This window comes from Grus americana, chromosome 7 (assembly GCF_028858705.1).
Source record: "Grus americana isolate bGruAme1 chromosome 7, bGruAme1.mat, whole genome shotgun sequence".
In the NCBI taxonomy this organism is placed as follows: domain Eukaryota; kingdom Metazoa; phylum Chordata; class Aves; order Gruiformes; family Gruidae; genus Grus; species Grus americana.
This window is the reverse complement of record NC_072858.1, coordinates 22,814,334-22,832,832: the sequence shown is the minus strand read 5'-3', so window position 1 is coordinate 22,832,832 and position 18,499 is coordinate 22,814,334. Positions and strand designations below refer to the sequence as shown.

General features: G+C 59.1%; 1 protein-coding gene across 8 annotated transcripts in view; it reads right to left on the bottom strand.

Moving 5' to 3' along the window:
- PSD (pleckstrin and Sec7 domain containing) overlaps positions 1-18,499 on the bottom strand; it is a 48,943-nt gene that overhangs the window by 1,979 nt on the left and 28,465 nt on the right. For 4 of the 8 annotated variants that reach the window (XM_054831463.1, XM_054831466.1, XM_054831467.1 and 1 more), the window contains 11 exons: positions 16,814-17,008; positions 16,209-16,289; positions 15,533-15,645; positions 14,637-14,695; positions 13,999-14,088; positions 4,354-4,397; positions 2,875-3,053; positions 2,034-2,104; positions 1,338-1,495; positions 851-995; positions 36-179 (listed from right to left, as the gene is read on the bottom strand). In XM_054831463.1, the coding sequence (XP_054687438.1) occupies positions 36-179; positions 851-995; positions 1,338-1,495; positions 2,034-2,104; positions 2,875-3,053; positions 4,354-4,397; positions 13,999-14,088; positions 14,637-14,695; positions 15,533-15,645; positions 16,209-16,289; positions 16,814-17,008 (1,279 nt within the window). Of the gene's footprint in view, positions 1-35; positions 180-850; positions 996-1,337; positions 1,496-2,033; positions 2,105-2,874; positions 3,054-4,353; positions 4,398-13,998; positions 14,089-14,636; positions 14,696-15,532; positions 15,646-16,208; positions 16,290-16,807; positions 17,009-18,499 lie in introns of all 8 variants that reach the window. The other 4 variants (XM_054831461.1, XM_054831460.1, XM_054831459.1 and 1 more) reach the window with 1 other exon arrangement.

Here is an 18,499-nt window from a genome sequence, read left to right as displayed (position 1 = left end):
TGTGCGTGTGTGTGTGTGTGTGTCTCCCAGCTCACCTCAAACTCCAGGTACTCTTCTTTCTGCTTCAGCTCCTCATACTCCTTGCCCTTCACCTTCTTCTCGGGAAGTGAGGAGCGATGCTCCAGCAGCTCCGCTGACATTGTCTTGAACTTGGTCTCGTGGCTCTTCACCTGCTCCTCCTGGGGAAGGGTGGCACCATGTCAGTACCCCGCTCTGCTCTCTGCTCTGCGCCCCCCCCGGCAGCGTAAGCCGGTTGGGTCCAGAACAGGTTGTTTTTTTTTTCCTCTCTTGGATCCAGCCAGGATCTCAGGTTCTGCTCCTGGGTTGTTGTTTTTTGGTTGGTTGGTTGTTTTTTGTAAACGGCAGGCAAAAGCACATGCCCTTGGGGGCAATCTGCTTCTGCCTCGTGGGGGGCTGGCTGCAGTCTTAAAGCAGAAGAATTTAATCCCCTCTATAACTAGGCTGGTGCGGTTTTTTTTAATCCTTTCTGCTCTATGAATAACTGCCCTGGCACACGTGAGCACCAGTTAATCCCCCTGGCTGGTCGCCTTTCAAGGTCCTTGCCCTGACAGGACCCTGCAAGCCATGGTGTGGGACCATGCTCTCCTCCACCGTCTGACTCCATCGCCTGTCTCCAGTTCCTGCTGCCAAGAATAAGAACTCGCTGCCTGTCCCCAACCTCAGCACCCCCTTGCTCCATGTCTCCCCAGCCATGCTCCTTCAGCCCTGTATCCCGCTGGGAGGTAGCTGGGCGCGTGGCACCACATGGGTCCCTCCACAGGGGACAGTGCCACCAGCAGACCCAGGGGGTCTGTCCCATGCTCCCAGCTGCCCCCACACCATGGCCCACCTGGGACAGCCTGGTGCAGGAGCTGGGCAGCAGCGGGCGGCTGAACTTCTTCTGGGAGCCGATGGCTGCGGGGAAGGGGGGTGCGGAGAACATGGCTGCCACCACATTGATGCGCGTGATCCACGAGTGCATCTGTTCAGGGTTCCTGGGGAGAAAGGCCAAACCACAGATGGACTCTAAGTGGCACTATCCAAGTCACAGCCAGAGGGACCTGCCCTGCAGATGAGATCTGGGTCCCCCAGGGGCCCTGCAGATCCCCCAGCACCCGAGGCTCTGACCCCAGCGACTTGGGCCATTATGAGCCCATTGGGGTGGGAAGAAAAGGAACTGGGCGAAGAACAGCACTGGCACCGAGTCCCTTTCCTTCCAGAAAGGGACAGGACAGGAGAGAGCAACGTGGCCCTAAGACCCATCCCACCCTCTGCCCTGGTCAGATGAGCCTCTGCACCCCAGCGTGGGGCCCAGCCGGTGATCCCGTAGGACTCACTGTGCTTGGAAGAGGAAGACCCTCCAGTCAGCTGTCCTGAGGTAGAAGACATTGGGTCGCTTGCTGTAGTCAGATGCCCGCGTGGCAAGCGAATGGTGGATGCTAATAGCATTCTTCAGCTCCTCTTCTGCCAGTGCCTTCCCTGGCTTATACTCCTCCTGTGAATCACGGGGTATTTCAGGGCTGCCTTAGGGATGCACCCCACCATGAGTCAGCTCTACAAGGCCATGGGGACTGCACATGAGTGCCTGCAGTGCTGGGGCTTGGACATCACCCTCCACCAGGCTCTGCCTGCAGCTCGTGCTATACCCATGGAGAGAGGCTGCACAACCCGGGTGCATGGGCTTGGCAACAGCTGGGCAGCACCTGTGCCTGCAGGAGACTGGATTTGCAGCCTAACACCCCCCCCCAGGGCAAAGGCCCTGGTGCCTCTTCTCTCCCCAGCCAAGCCCCTGCACACAGGGCCCTCGGTTGGCAGCCACTTTCACCACCCAGTCCAAGCCCAAGTATGCCAGGAACAGAGATGCCATCAGGTCTCCAAGCAATGGTTCAAGCAGGCATGGTGCTGAGTCTGGTTAGGACGAGCGTTGTAATGCCAGGCACCGGAGCCCCTCTCTCGCTGCCATGACCTCCCTCCCTGCGTCAGGGATGATCCCCCTCCCTGGTGCAGACACGAGCAGCCCCGCTGCTGCCTACCTTCTGCAGGTAGAGAATCATCCCCTTCAGGATGGCGTGGAAGGGCTTCCAGCCGCGTTTCCCTCGGGGCGCTGCCGGGGAGAAGAGAGCAGCATCAGCCCCAGCGCTGAGTGGGGGAAAGGCTCCCCCTGCTCTCCATCCTCCTCCAGCCAGCCCTGCCACGGCACACGTCACCCCACCCCAGGGATGGGCGGCACGCCAGGATTGTCCCCGTGCACCTGAGCCCGTGCCGGCCGCGTGGCTGGCAGATGGTGCTGCTGGCAGGGGGGCCGCCTGCTGCCTCCCGGGGCCAGCACCGCTGCACTCGCTGCCTCGCTCAGGGATGGGGACGAGGCAGTGCTGCCCGCCAGGTAATACTGGCTTTGGAGGGCGGCTGCATCTAATCAAATCAAGGCGGCATTAGATGGCCAGGGCTTAGAAGGGATTTTTATGGTTGAAACGGCGAACGTGCCTGGCAGCGCCCAACCAGCGGCAGCCCGCTGCGTGGCTTGTTTGCTGCACCACAGGACACCTTCCTTCATCATTGCCATCCTGTAGCAAGGGTGCATCCCCCAGGAGCCCACCCCCACCTCCCTGCCTGCCCCCTTCCCAGTGCTACAGGCAGGGGCTGCCCAGCCCCAATGGTAGGGATGGACAGCAGGGAGACACTTTCAGGCTCCCCAGCTTAGGGGCTGAATTACACCCGTCACAGCTGGACAGACAGGGCACAGGGAGCTGATGCTGGAGGCTGGCATGATCCCACAGTCAGGTGTCATGTAGTGACTCCTGCCCTGCTCCCCACTGGGTTTCTGGAGCTCACCCGTGCCCCCAGGTCCCTCCTGTGGTCCCCCCAGGAACTTACTTTTCTTGCAGTCAGGATCAGCGTGGATCTTGCGCACTAACAGTCCATGCTTGTAGGTGGCGATGCTGGAGTCTTGGGAGAAGTCCAGAAAGGGGTTACTGCAGCTGCTGATACGCTTGATGGACTTCGGGTTGGGGTCTGCCAGCTCCGAGAGGGACTTTCTCAGCTCCTCCTCATCTCTGCCAGGCACAGATTTGGGTGGGGAAAGGGTTTGTTACCTTGCTGGGGACAGAAAACACCACGCTTCCCACTTACCAGTGCCACTTTCAGGCCCAGCTTCTGAAAGGGAGGTCAGAAGCAGCAGACCAGGCTGAGCAGTCTCACATGACTGGTGAGCATCCCAAACCCAGTCATGCCTCTGTGCCCCTGCCTCTCTAGGCTGGCAGCTGAGGTGCTGCCTGGCCCCTTGAAAGACAAGGCATGGGGGTGTCTGCTGCCAATTCAGGGTGGGGGGCCCTGCCTGCCCCAGGGAGCGAGGAGCCTTTATGGACAGGGCTAGGACTGGTGCTGGCCAAGCCGAGGAGCCAGGGGGGTGGAGGAGCAGTGCCCTGGGGCTTGGCACCACCCCAGCCCCCCTGGCCCATGGTGTACAGGCTTGCAGGCAGGAGCTGGCAGGAGAGAGGGTCTAGAGGGAAACCGCCTCAAAGAGAGACCCAGGCTGCAGTCCCCACTCCTTCAGGGCAGCAGTTGGGCTACAGGGCTCAGAGCCACCAGCAAAGGGGTGCAGGGAGCCTATGGCAGGGAGGTCTCAGGCAGTGGCAGCACCAGCCCCGGGGGCAGAACACAGGCAGCCCCGGGGGCAGGCCCCCACTCACGCTCTGCACCCAGGTCATGGCCCCTCGCACCACAGGCAGGCTGAATCAGTGCCTCTCCCCCCACCTGACAGGAAGATGTGGGAGCCCAGAGCTGCTGCCTCCCCCCTCCCTCAGAGCCGCTCACTGCTAATTAAACCCCTCAGCATCTGCTGGCGTCTCCATGGCAGCAGCCCGAATGCATTGGCTCAGCGCTGGCAGTACCGCCGGGCTGATTAATCCCCACAGCGCGGGCGCTGCTGCTCCTGCTGCTGGAGATGGCAGCTGTGGGCGAGGGTGCGGGCACCCTGCGGGGCCCCAGCACAGCCACGGCCCCCCCCCCCCCCACCCCGAGCCTGCCCGCTCCCACCCTGGACATGACCGCACGAAGCAACGCCAAAGCTGTGGGGAGCTGGCCTCGGGCAGCCTTCCCCCAGTATGCTGGGGAAGGGGTCCCCATCAAGGAGCTGAGGGCAGCCAAGGGTACGCTGCCACCGCAGCTCTCCAGGCACCCCCATCCCATCCCACATCCTCACAGCTCTGGAGCATCATGCCTGATGGGGCAAGGCAATGCTTCAGTGGGCAGGGAGGGCAGCAGGGGCAAGGAAGCCCCCCCCATGCCAGCAGGGTAGCCCTGCTGCCTGCCCAGCACTGGGTGGCAGCATCTGCCCCCAGGAGGGATACTCACATGGCCCACTGCAGCTTCTCATTCTTGATGGAGCCATACAGCGCCTGTGGAGAGAAGAGTGGGGCATCAGCAGGAGAGTGGTGCCAGGCCAGGGGAGCTGCTCCGGGGATGGAGGGGGCATGCCAGGCTGGCTCAGGGGCACTGGAGGTTAAGGCAGCCCCAAGCCAGTTCATCCTGGTCCAGCCCCATCCTGGCCTGGCCAGCCAACTGGCCTTGTTTCAGGGCTATAGGTAAATTCTCCTGGGCACCACAGGACCTGCAAATCCATGCACACCCTGGCATGGTGCTGGGACACAGCCCTGGCTGTCTCCCCTCTTCTCTCTGCCTGCCCGCAACAGTTGCACAGCATTAGCAGCATGAAACCGAGGTGTGTCAAACATTTCCAATCCCTTTGGAGATCCCTAGGGTGTCCCAGGCTGGCCAAAGGGATGGCCTTCAGGAGGCCCAGGCCCCAGGAGAGTAAGCCTTCGGGCTGGACTTCAATGGTGCATGACTGCACCCCGCTCAGCAGGGCTTCAGCCTGCCCTAGCATCTCCAGGAGCTCCATGCCATGACATGCCACAGCCAGCAACCTCCCCACCGTCAGATGCCTGTCCTGGGCTGGCAGAGGTGTGCTCATGGCAGCACCCAATGCTCCACAGTGATGTGATGCTCCTGTGGGAAGCTGCCCAGGAGCATGCTTAAGCTTCAGGAGAGACTTCAGCAGGGTGCTGGCCCTGGATTTGCAGGGACATCAGCACACCGTCATTCATGAAGACCTCAAAGGACCTTGTGTCTGGTTGAAGCAGGATGGCTGTTTGCCTACTGCTGGGCTGCTGCTTCTTGGGGTGGCTGTGACCTGTCCCTACCTGCTCCCCAGCAGCCCCAAGCACCCTGCCCTCCCTGCTGGCCCGAACACTACCAAGTTGAGCAAGGCAGGACCCGCTGCCTGCATCTCAGCAGAGGAGCAAGCTGAGCCTGCCTGCAGCAGGATGCTTCAGGGCCCCACTCCCAAGTGTTTGTCTGGTCCGAGCTGAGTGCAAGCCAGAAGCGCTCAGTACAGCACTGCAGCCGGGGAGGCTCTGGAGAAGGTTTCAACACAGTGCTCGCAGAGGGCTTTGGAGCAAGATCTGGAAGGCATCATCCTCAGAGGAAAATAATCAAGTCTTGCACAGGCTGTTCAGGCAGCTGTCAACATCCATCACTGGGCCGGAGACTGCTGCTAGGAGATCTTGCTGGTGGCTGAGAAAGTACAACTGGAGGCGTGCAGGGGCCTGGGAAAGCTGGCTAGCACACAGGCCCCAGCGGTGTCTGGGGAAGGGACATCCATCACTCCCCTGAGAGACGCAGCAGCCAGGATGGAGCAGGGACACAGCTCCTCCCGTACTTCCCCATCAGGGAGATGCTGGTGCAGCAACAGCTTGTTTTGCAGAGGAGGAAAGGGATCACCCTGATCTAGCAGGTGGAAAGCAGGGTTCTCTTGTCTCCTGGGAAGACAGGAGGCTCACGGAGGGGGTATGGCCTCAGTGCCCAAGAGGAGATTAGACCCCGGCCCCACTTATGAAGCCCAGGCACCAGAGGGGCAGGATGCCAGGGTGCAAGCAGAGGATCACAGGTTGCCAAGAGACAGAGGGAAAAAAACAACCCAAAGTCCTGCAGAACATAACCTGGGAGCAGAGCAGGGGGAGAAGCAGGCACCTCAGAGCAATGCAGATGATAAGCAGTTGCCACAGGAAACAGAAGGGATCTTATTGCTGGGGACACAGATGAGAGATGCTGAGAACCAACAGACACAAAAAGGAGACTGGAAAACTGGCACAGAGAAGTAGGGACTGGGAACTGCAGAAAAGCTCCTCGGAAAGAGCGGGCAGAATGGGACACACGGCTTGGCTTCCACCTGGCTCAGCAACAACACAGAGAGGGGTTGTCTCTGTGCCCCAAGGAAGGGAGAAGTGAGCCAGCTGAGCAGGGATTTTGGACCACAGGGTGAGGTGCTGCAGGAGGGGACTGCAGCCCCCAGGCTCTCAGCCCTGTGCAGGGCTTGTGGGAGAATTGCTGCTAAATGCCAGGGGTGGGAGGTGGGGGGGGTGGGGGTGTAATTCCGGATGGCACAGCGCCAGAGAACAGCCCAGCAGAGCACCACACTACAAAAACCTGAGCTTTGGGACTGTCAGTGCACACTTCAAAGGCTGAACTGCCTTGTGGCTTCAAAAGGCTCCAGCCGCCCTCCTACAAGCCCCGACAGCATCCCACAAGCCCGCTGCAGGCAGGAGCTGCCAAGTACCCCCACCTCAGAGATGGGGAGCAGGGGCTGCTCAGCACTGCTGTGCTGGGGGACAGTGAGAGGCAAACGGGGGGGCTGGGGGGGATTGAGAGGGCAATGCAAAACTTTGTCTACACTTAAATCCTGCCAAGACTCCGCTTGGCTAAACGCCACCCCCAGCTGACACCAGTCTCAGGAACAAAGCTGGTGGACTCAGCCCAAGTCCTAGCTGAGAAAATGCATTCCATCCACAAAGCCCATCCTGTTTTTCTGGTCCTGTGGCAGTCCCACTGCCCATCAGTCCACTAAACTCCAGGCTCTGGTGCATGGAACATTTCTGCTGGGGAAGCACAGGTGGTGCAGGCTCCTGAAGCCTAACTCACAACCACATCAGCAGAGACGAGACACACTGGTTTCATTGCTCAGCAAGTCCCTCTCTCTGGGCTGTCTTTGCTCTGTGGATTCATTCCCTCTGGGCTGTAAGGATGGCACCTCTTGGCAGCTCTGAACTTGCAAGTGCTGCCCAAGAGAAAGCAGGGCACTGACCCTATGCCACCACGGCCGACCCCAAGTGTGGTTGGGGTTTTTTGTCATCCCTGGGTTATGAGCTCACTGCTGCAGCATGCAGGGCCAGCCAGCTCTGCCCTAGACATGCACAACACCAAAGAGACCTTGGAATATACTGTCCCAGTGGGATTTCTAACTGAACCAATAACTTCTTTCTTTGGTGCCCTCCCTCCCAAACACAGGCTGAGAGGACATCCCCAGGTCCTGCTCTAGCAAACATCTCCAGGAAGGGTGGGAGGCTGCACTGGGCAAGAGGCAGGTGGCTCTGATGCTCCGGCCCAGCCTTAGCACCAGCCCCACTGGGGACAGCCCTATGCAAGCAGGGCAAGGAGAAGACATTCCCCTTCAGCTCCCCAGCTCAGAGCGGACTAGAGGAGAGATCCAGTGCTGGTTTGGGGAGCTGGGCAGCAAGCTGGCCTGCACACAGCTTTGGCACAGACAGGACTGTACCGAGGGCTATAGCCCAGCACTCAAGTAACAGAGGAGGGTTAAGGCAGGAATTTAGGCATCCAGCAGGGTTTTAACCCTTTCTGGGGTACCTTTTTTGTGGATCATAACTCTTACATCCCTTTTCCAGTCTGCTGGTTCCTCTGACAAGCAATACAGCGCTCGGCTCCCAGCCCTGCAAGATGCCCTGTGCAGGTCAAGGCTCCCCTTCCTCCTGCCAGCCCTGTGACCAGCCACGGCTGTGTGACATCCTGCAAGATAGACTTCACAGCCACCAAGCATACTCCCTGCAGTCATTCTCCCTCTCTCTGTGCCTGGCAGCATTTCAATACGAGAGCTCAATTGCTGGCTTTCCCCAACTTTTCCTTAGCAAAATATCTTTCTCTACGCTCAGCCACAAACCTCTGCCAGGTCCCCCAGGCACCCAGTTTCCCCAGCTGCGCAGATATGAATGGCACTGTCAGATCAGGGACGTATATCAGTGGGAACCGTACCTATGTCAGGTCCCTTATTCACCTTCTCAGCCTCCCTCCACCCCTCCTGCCTGCCCAGCATGCACAACCCATACTCAAGAACAACTCAGCACCTGGCATGCACCAACCCTGCTGTGGACACCCTATGTCCCCCCCCCCCCTCCGCTGCAGAGGGGCTCCTTCATGCACACAGAGCTGAGTGATGTGGGGACAGACTTTTTTCCCTGTCAGGTGGGCTGCCACGGGGACAGTGTCCTGTGCGTCACCTTCTGCCCTGCTGCAGGCAGCAGTAGCAGGCAGCGGATGGCTATATTCCTGCCCCATGCTTTTGACTCAGTGACATCATAAGCTGCACCAACATCTTTTAAAACATTCCTTGCCCAGCCAACTACGCACCCCCAGGATGGCAGACCCCTCTATTCCTCCCAGAGCAGCCCCACAGCACAGGAAGCAGCGACCAAGCATCTCCCTTCCAACTGCATGTTTCCATCTGAGTGCGTCACAACTTAATGCTGCCCCCAGACCGTACTGCGCTATGACAGCATTGCCACTTGTCATGGCCCTAATGTCTCCACCAGACTGGTTTTGACCACGGGGGCAGCCCAGGCAGCTCTGGGGTAACCCTGCCTGCTTTGCCCCAGCCTGCCTGCTACACGGGCTGGTGAGGACTCTTGCTGCTACACCAGAGGCAGGCACCCAACCGAGGTAGGATGCACCCAGAGAAAGCCTGTTTGCTTCTCCCCACCTAGGACCGATGCACAGCAGCGTAACACCTCCAAAACGGATGCCGGCTCACAGTGAGCAAGCTCTTGGCAATAAAAAGCCCTTTTTTGTCCAGGCAGCCACTCCCTCCTCTCCAGCTCTGCTCGGCGGAGAGCCGGGGCTGCGGCGTTGTCCCTCCGCGCTGCCTTGCGGCTCTCTCCGCCACCCCAGCCGGGTGCCGGTCTGCCCCGGCCGGGCTGGCACGGCTCAGCGCAGCCCTTGGCGGGGAGCCCGCAGAGCTTGTCACTTATGCTAAGCTGGAGGGCTGGTCCCAGGGGTACCGCTCTGTCCTGGATTCTTCTCGCAGCGATGTTTTCGAGCAAGCGTTGCTGTCAAGCCATCGTAAGCGGCGCAATGTCACCCAGGTCTTGCCGTGCTCCCGCTACCCCCGTGCTCGGGGTGGGATGCGGGAGGACGGCAGGGCTGGAGACAGCGACCCTCGGGCGGAGCGGGGCTGACGGGGACCCGTTTCCGCAGAAAGCAGACGGGAGGGAGATGGGGCTGGCTGCTCGCTACATCCATGCCAGGGCTGAGGCACTCGCAGCGGGCGGGCCGGCGGCTGTCCGGGCGCGTCCGCCCGCCCGTGTCCCCGCCGGAGCGCAGGGCGCTGCGCATCCTCCCGCGGCGCCCCCCGCTCCCCCGGCACCGCCGCTTACCGGCTTCTTCTTGCGGCGGCTCTGGATGCGGCTGACCACCAGGTCGGTGTAAAGCACCGGCTTGAGGGTGCGGGAGCGCTGGGGCCAGCCGTAGCAAAAGGTCTCCACGCCGCGGTAGTTGCGCCCGTAGCGCACCGAGCACATGGAGCGGGACCGCATGCGCCCCGCGCTGCTGTTGATGCTGTTGACGCCGATCATCCTGTCGGCGGCGGCGGGGGTGGGAGGGGGCGGCGGGGTGCCCGGCGGCCCTGCCCGGCCCTGCCTGCCCTGCCTGCCGCGGCCCGCTCCGCCGCCGCCGCCGCCGCCTGTTGAAGCCGGGCCGGGCCGGGCAGGGCTCGGCGGCTGCTGCCCGACAGAGGCGGGGCCCCGCCCCGCCCGCCGCAGCCAATGGCGACCCACGGCGCCCGGCCGAGCCGAACCGAGCCGAGCGGGGCCGAGCCGAGCCGAGCGGTGGAGCCGGGTCCGCGGAGGCAGCGGCGAGCTTCGCGCGGTGGGACACCGTCCCTGGCGCTGATGCCACACGAGTTGGCAGAGCTGCCCCCGGTGCACCGGCCGGCCCTCCCTGCCTCCTTTCTGCCCCAGCAGGGAGAGCGGGAGCGGGTGGCTGGACCCTCCCGGGCTCATGGGGCTGGGGGGCAGCAGTGGTGACATCTCAGGGGCTTCCTGGGCTCCATCAGGCAGGCGGCACCTCCCCTCTGTGCCGGCTGGGCAGGCTTTAGAGCTGCTGCTGGAGCCCAGCCTGTACCAGGGACCTCCAAAGGGCTGAGCTGGTAGGAAACCTCAGACCTTCCCTCTTCAATGCCCACCCCACACTTAACCCTCCTGCCCATTCCTTCGAGGTCAGGCCAGAAAAATCAGTAGCTAGAGCCACCCGGCTGGTTAAGTGCGGGACGTAGATGCTCCAGGCAGCTATTCCCGTGAAGAAGCAAAGGGCTGGGCATCCTTGCAGAAGGCATGAGGATCGATGTGTAATTTAGTTAAGCTTGACTGAGTAGGAGATGCAGCCAGTGGAGAAGGGGAAATTTTCCACTCTGTCCTGTCTGCTTGGCATAGTGATTGCTGGGCAAAATTTTGAGGCAGGGGACATGGGTGCCCAGCCCATCAGATGTACTGGGCTGCCCCTGAGGCTGGGGGGAGCCACAGGAGACAAGGGCAGGGCAGCGTATAACTCCCAGGAGAAACAGGCAAAAAAAAAAAAAAAATTACCCCGGGGGATTAGACTGAGCAAGCGTTCCTGTGATTATAGCTCAGAGGTGGGAGCCGGGGCTTTCTTCCCACATTGTTAATCACTTACCCAGCACTCTGAGCATCTGAGCCCTGCCGTTGTGCTCCAAGCTGGAAGGTGGGTGCCCATCCTACCTTCCTCCCCCGGGGACCCGACTGCATTGTCAGGCTTAATTCATTAACATCTGTGAAGTACTCTGGCTCCTAGGCTGGAAGGCAGCAGAAATTTTGCTCACTCCCACAATTGCTAAGTAGTGCCGGGGATAAATGGGGCCTGATTTGGCCCTGCTGTGTTGGTACTGGCCAGCAAAGCACCAGATTAAGATAAAAGACTAAGGAAGATGGGGAAGAGCTAAGGCTCTGCAAAGTGATCAATCATGTAAAGGTCAAATCCATGTCTGAAATATAAGACAATCAGAAACAGTGAGTGAAATCCCAGGGGGCCTGAGCTAAAATCACACTGACAAGAGAAGAACAACATCTCAAGAGCTAACCAAAATATCACCAACTCCAGGACGTCCTGCTTCACCTCTTTCTTTGCGGGGTGGACAGCTGCCTTCATTTGGCCACAGGAGTTCAGGTCCTGTACACATGGGCATCCTTGGACACAGAATTATATGGGTTTTCATATCCCCGGCATGGCTCCCTGCCCCAGTGGGGAGGACACCCAAGTCAGAAAGCTAGCCAGCCCTGCCTGTGGAGCACAATTCTCCAGGGGAGCTTTCAGAGCCAGAGGAAAGGGTTTCCAGCAGTGGTAGTTGAGTACTGGTAAGGCATTGCTGCCTCAGCTCCAGCAGCAGTGTTGTGCAGGGCATGGCGAGGCACTGCCAGTGAGGGGGACGTGGTGCTCAGCTGTGAAAACACAAGCTTTCAAGTGTTTTCGTTTCTTCTGCATAAAACTGGGATTGTTTACATGTATTATCTAGTAGCAGATAAAGTTCTCGTCTGACTCAAGCTGCCACTGCTCTCAGGCATCGTGCTGCGTTTGTCTTGGGACTCCCCACAGCCAGAGATGAGGGAAGTGCTCAGGTTCCCTGCAGGTCTATTCCTGGTGCTGTCCCCAGAGTCACAGGGGATGGTGGCCTTGTGTCATCCCCCCCACCTAGGTCCTGCCCTGCTGTCCCTGTTTCCCTGGTGGCAAGTGCTGTGGGTGGGGACTACCTTCAGTTCTCCAGCTCTGAAGCCTGTGGGGTAGGAGCCTGCACTATCTCCCTGGGTAGGCTTAGAAGAGCCCACAAGATCCTTCTTCTGTGCTGTCAGAGCTGCCTAAGACCCAGCCCTGAGCTTTGGGAAGCTCCTCTGAAGCCTGCCAGCCCTTCCCCTCCCCTGCTGCCCTTCGGAAACGCATGTGCTCCTGGAGGGCTAAAATTAGCCAGCCAGCTGTGCGGCACGCTTGCACAGGCGCCTCAGTCCCCAGGCACGGCCTGCCAGCCAGGTCTGCTGAGAAGGCAGCCTTCTACCTGAGGTAATGGGACTAGTGCAGGCTGCTGCAAGGAGGGCAGCGGGAGAGGCTTTCCCCATTTCTCTGCCCCCTGAGCCTGCATGGGGACCCAAGCACCAAGCAGCCAAAAGCAGTGGGTGTCCAAAAGGGAGAGGGTGTCTTCTCTGGCTGAGCCTGGCAAAAGCTGCCCAGGAGAGGCACAGTGCCTTCAGGCACCTTTCCTTGTCGGGCCCCACCCCAGCGCAGGCTGACAGCAGTTTCCCCATCTCACTCGCCCCGGGACCCCAATCCCCCTTGCACGGGCAGGGGCTCCCCGAAGTGGAGCGGTGCTTCAGGCAAGGAGCTGCAGCCTGCCCCGCATGTAGTTCCTCACACCGCCTTTTGCTCCCCCTCCCCAGCACGTACAGAGGCGGCTGAAAAGCGGCGGTGGGAAGCACCGCAGCTGCAGAGGGAACAGGCCATTTTTAGCAGAGCAGCCTCCCCGCTGCTGGGCTGCGGGCAGAGCTGTGCAGGGCTGTGCTGCAGCGCTGCAGCCTCCCCCCGCTGCCTTACACCCAGCAAAGGTCTTGGCTCCTACCCATGGAGAAAGCCTGTAGCTTTGTGGCACTTGCTCGCTGCCCTATTTCCCACTGGCTGGGTGGGATCTGATGGGATAACTTGATCTCACGTGTTTAAACTGACGGTACTTTTTGGGGTGAAGTCTAACAGGGATGCAGTGGTGCCTGAAGTGGGGGCACCCAACCGTGGGGGTGCCAGGGGCTGCAAAAGGGGCACACCAAGGAGCCTGTAAAGCTTGGATGCTCCAGTGTGCAGCAGCACTGGAGGGCAGGGGTTCAGGCTTTGGATGTTTCTATTCCATTTCGGATGCTTAAAGCCTTTTCTGGAGCTGGGTTTAAAATTAGAGGAGAATTTTTCGTGAGTAACTTCTTTTACTGGTGAAGCGTGGGCTGAGAGGGAGGACAGCCCTATTGAGAGCTGCTGGTAACCCCTTAATGATGGGGTGAGCGACACAGCCAGGAATAGACCCACAGAGGCTGAAAAGGGAGCTCAGCTTTTCACCTTTTCGCCTTTTTTCATCAACCATCTCCCTCCATCATGGCTCCGGCACCCTGGGGGAACCCATCTTCCACATCACAAGTATTTGCCAACTGTAGCACTTCACCAACAGCAATGGTTTCTGCCTGACAGGTCCCATGGGAGCTAATCCTATTCCCAGGGCCCAAGATGGGGAGAAAACCCTCCCGAGAATGCTGCCCTCCCTGGCCAAGCCCTGCTGGGAACTGGGTCAGGCAGGGAGAAGGCAGGAGTTCCCCCTAGTCACACCAGTGCAGTGAGTTCCCAGCTCTGGGACTTCAACCACCAGTCCACCCTCCCCATCGCTATGCCTTGCCCATGTCACCAGAAACATTCCCTCTGCCACCAGCGATGGCTCCAGTCCCAGGGCCTGGCCTTGGCTTTGGGCTCCAGTGATTCAGGGAGCCAGGAAGGGCTGAATACCATGAGGTCAACGCCACAAAGCCTCTGGCTGCAGCTGTGCAAACCAACCCTAATAAGCTGGCCCCACACGTGGCCCCCTTGCCTGTGATGCAGGCAGCAGAGCAAAACCAGTGAGAGCATCAGGACCCCAGCCTCCAATGTCCTCCTGGGGGAACGGGGCAGCCCATGTTCTCCTCAGCAAGGTGGGAGGAAAGCTGTGGGCCAGGGGACCACCACCATTCCTGCACAAGGATGGACACATTCATTGCATCCCACGTAGTCATCCATGTGATCCCACCCAAAGCTCTCGCTTTTGCTCCTGCTGCTTGGCTGGCGAGGAAGAGCAACCGAATTTACCTTGAGCAGCTCCTTGGGGAAGTCAGTGCCTCCGTTGAGCCCCTCCAAGTTGCCAATGAAGTCAGAGCAGGACATTCTCTTCCCGATGTTCTGGGGAGCCAGTGGAAGAGAAAGGCAGGGGGTTACCTTCAGGCCAGGGGGCCGGTGCTGACTGGAGCGGGTTCTACAGGCCAGGGGGCCGGTGCTGACTGGAGCAGGTTCTACAGCCCAGGAACAGATCCCCATCTCTGTAGTGGGGTGAGGGACCAGCTAGGTCTCAGGGAGCCTGCTTGAAGGTGTGGGAAAGCTGCCAGCTTTGCCTAGTCTCCAGGAGTCTTAACTAGCCTCCTTTTTCTAAGCTGAGTGCTACCTGCTCCCATGGCAGCTAGTTTTGGAGTCTCACTCCCACCCTTTCTCCCTGTCCACTTCCCTCTTCTGTCCTCATCCCACCTCCACATCTTCCAGCTCAGCACATCTCCTCCAAAGCCCCACTCTCTCCTTTGCCAGCTCCCTTCTCTCACTCAGCCTTTCTCCGCTCTTCTCCCCAGACACATCAGGGGTGACCAGCTCTCACAGGTCCAGGGTCCCGTACCTGTGGTTCAGTGCGGTGGGGACAGACAGAGCAGGGACAGACGGGGCCAATGGCAGTGGGAACTTACGTGTCCATGCAGATCTGTGTTTAGCAGCATCAGGGCGCAGGTGAGGGTGTGGGCTCCGTCTGCAGCACAAGCACAGGACAGGAGTTAGAGCCCCTGGCTGGGCCCTGCAGCTGCTGCTCCAGGCCCTCAGCATCTCAGGCAGGGCATGGGGGCTCTGAGCCCCCAAGACAGCCGTGAGCCCTCTCCTCCCACCCCGGGCAAGCAGGGCAGGGCACACAGCAGTCAGCGTGGTGCTGGCAGCACGCAGGCAAGTAGGTAGGAGGCCACTGAATTAAAGCTAGTCCCAAACCTGAGCGTACAAACTCCCTTCCAAGCCTGCAGCCTCTTCAGCCAGGCAGCGATGCTGCAGCTAATCCTGCAGAGCTCCTAGCACAGCAAGGTGGGACCGGCACAGCCCTCTGCCAGCCAGGCAGCCCAAATCTCACCCACCCCAGAGCCAGCCCAGAGCAGACCCAGCACGTGAACGCACACAGGAGCGGCGCAAAGATGTGAAACAGTACAAAGTGGGTGTCTGTGCCGCCCCGAGTGCTGGGCACCTGAGATTTCTCACCTGGCCATTCCCTGAGCTGAGGGTCTGAGAGCTGGGGTCTATTTGGTGAGGAGGGCCTTCTCTCGCCTCTTGTGCTAATCTGCTCAAGGTCAGAATTAAGGATGGGTTGAGCCCTAATTATGCATGATCCAACCAGAGCAGTTTTGGGGTTTTTTTTAAAATAATCTAAAGCATCTGTCATTTGAGGGAAATGACATCTCCATAACCAGAACTGTCTCCTAAGGCATCAGTACAGGCTCTCAGCCTGCTCTCTGGTTTCAGTTTGAGCACTTTCACAGAACTGATGAACACATGGGCTCGCTTGAAACACACAGTCACGCACACACAGACACGCACAGTTGCTTACCCTCTGAAGAGATGGCATTGGGATTACACTCGTAATAGCGCTGGGAAAAATGAGCCAGCACTCGCTCTCGCTCTTGTGTCTCTCCCATCAAGGCCAGCTCCTTTAGAAAGGACCTGAAGAAGCAGCAGCAGCAGCATTGGTCACACTTGAAGGCCACCAGCAGCTTCTCCAACCCACCTTGCGCAGGAGTGTAGCCGTGCTTTCTGGTCTGGAGACCCCCCACCCCATATGCCAGATGAAGCCCTGCCATCGCACATTCCTCCCAACCCACCGCAGGACTCCCCTCCAAGCCCACAGCATCATAGCCTGCCAGCACACTGCAGAGACCTACAGCCAGCCCTGGGCACTACACTGGGGAAGGAGGTGGGGGTGACACCAAGACACTCTGAGCTCAGGGTTTGGAAAGCCAGTCCTAGGTGTGCCTGACTGTTACCCCACTGCACGGACTGATGAGTTAAGACCAGGGGTGCTCTTTTGTAGTTATGTGGCTGAGACACAACTTCAGGGCTCAATCCCTGTCACATAAGAGGTAAGGGGATCTCCAGGTGGGAGCTGTGGGGTCTGCCTGGTCCTGAAGATCCCTGTGCAGGTGTGGAGCTGTGGAGGGCATGGTCTGCTAGGACTCCACTCGCGTGGCCACCACACAAGCACACATGTACACGCACTCAGCTCTGACCTGAGAGCCTGGTCCAGGCTCATCCCCGTGAACACGAAGAACTTCAGATATTCCCCTGCCACCATCTTGCTGAACTCGTTGCTGAAATAGAAAAGGGGGGAGCGAGAGTGACATCAACCAGACTGCGGGGACAGCAAAAGGCACACAGGGGTGGAGTGGATTCCAGGATGCTGGAAGCTCCCCAGGGGTGTGGGAAGCATGCTGGGGATAGAGACACCCCACACTCACATGAAACTCAGAGGAGTCACCCACAGATCCAATGGGAATACTGGGCATGTAAGAGAAGCTGGAGAAGCTATAGCTGGAAGAGCCCATAAGAGGTCAGCTAGCCATCCCCTTGCCCTGACACCTTACTGAAGCATCCAAGGTGCAGTCATGGTAGGAAGGTACCAAAACCTGGATGTATCTTAGGTTTTAAGACTGCTAGAAGGAACCTTTAAGAGGTAGAGGCACCAGGTGTACCAGTTATGGGGAGTGAGCTTTGGGGTCCTGCCAGCTATTCTCTGCCAGCCCGGTGCCCTGCAAGGGCAACAGCTGTGGGTACACTGTGAGCACAGGTGGGCCCCTCGCAGAAAGGGCCATTCCTTGCGAATACCCACACGTACTTCTTCCCCAAGTGACGGGCCACATCTGCTTTTTTAAAGCCATCCAGGTTGTAGAGCCTCTTGGCCAGGCGTTTGGCAGCCTCCAGGTCAGCCTTGTGCCCGTTGGAGAGGGTGTCTGTGCTGCCCAGGGCCACCTGCTCCACGCTGTCCATCTCCGAGTCCGAGTCCAAAACCAGTTGGCTCAGGGGGTGGTTGCTGCAACGGGAAGGGACACTCCATGTTAGCCTGCCTATAGATCCTCTCCTCATCCAGCTTCTTGGGAAATGCAGGTTCCTCACCCTGCTTTGGAGACCAGCTACTCACTGCTGGGACCCAGGATGAATAACACTGGTTAAAGACATTCTGAGGTCGGGTCTGGGAGTTCAGGGAAGGTTTGGGGATGTGGCTGGAGGAGAGGTGGGGTGACAGGACAGCTCCAGTGACTGATGACAGGACCAAGGCACCCAACCCCACATCCAAACTGGATGTGAAGAGACACGACAACTGCTCCAAAGTCCCCCACCCTGAGCCTGTGAAACTGCATGTGTGGGCTCAGGTTCTGCCAAGCTCAGCCGTAGCAGAGGCTTGGAGTAGAAACGTGCACATCACATGCTGTGCTACAGATCTGCACTCATTTTTTAACCTGGACAAACTCCTTGTGCTGCTCTCAAGCACAGTTTCTACCTGAGACAAGATGACTGTAATTCCTTCACTCGCCTTTTCCCACCCACCAACTTGAAAGTGCTTCACAGAAGGGAAAACCGAGGCAAAGAGGGCGAAAGGAAACCCCCTCCCCGGCCTCCCAGCTCACAGCAGGGTGTACTGTCTTCTTCAGGCTGCCCATCAGCGCTCAGCCCACCATGCCTTAAATGGCCACGTTAGGAGATGCTCTTGGCTTAGCCCCCAAAGCAGTCTGACTCAGCGGCACAGGAGTTATCCCAACCAAAAAGCTGGTTGAATCTAATCAACAACGAACATTAAGCAACTCTGACCTCGCCTAAATTTTCTGGCAGCCCTTGCAATGTTCCAGTCTGATTTATTTTTAAAAGTCTCTAATTGACTTTTAAGAGGCCTGCTCTCCTGAGCCAATTACCCAGGCCAATCTCCTTGAGGCTCTGCTTCTTCCACAAAGGACGAGCTTCCTCACTGCTCAGCGCTGCCCGTCCCAGGGGAGCCCTGCACAGCACTGACAGGCTGCCCATGCCTCTGGGGGTGCTCGGGCACCTTCCTCCCAGTATCCTGGCATCCCCAGCCAGCATGCAGCAGGGGAAGCTGCTCTTTGCTCAAACCTGTGGGCTGGACACTTCCCCAGTGAAAGTGTTTCTGACACCCCACAAGTCCCCAGGGAGATGCACTTGGCTCAGACCTGCGCTGAGCTTGGCAGTGCTCAGTGGTGACTGTGGTGAGACCTGGATGGGTAGTCCAGGGCAGACCTCTCCTCAGGGAGCTTCTCCATCACCCCATGCCACCCTGGTGGGAACAGCAAACCTCTCCTCCTCCCGAAAGAGGGTGGCTGCATCCAAAGGTGCCGCTGGTGCGCGCCCTGGTGCCCATTGCCCTCCAGCTGTGCCCAGCTGTGCCCAGAAGTGCTGGCTGGCAGGGCCAAAGCCTCCCTGGGGAGCGCCTGGCAGGACAACAGGCTGGGTGCTGCTCGACCAGTGCTGGGCACACACCTCAGCCCCGCTTCAGCTTGCAGCTGCTGTGACC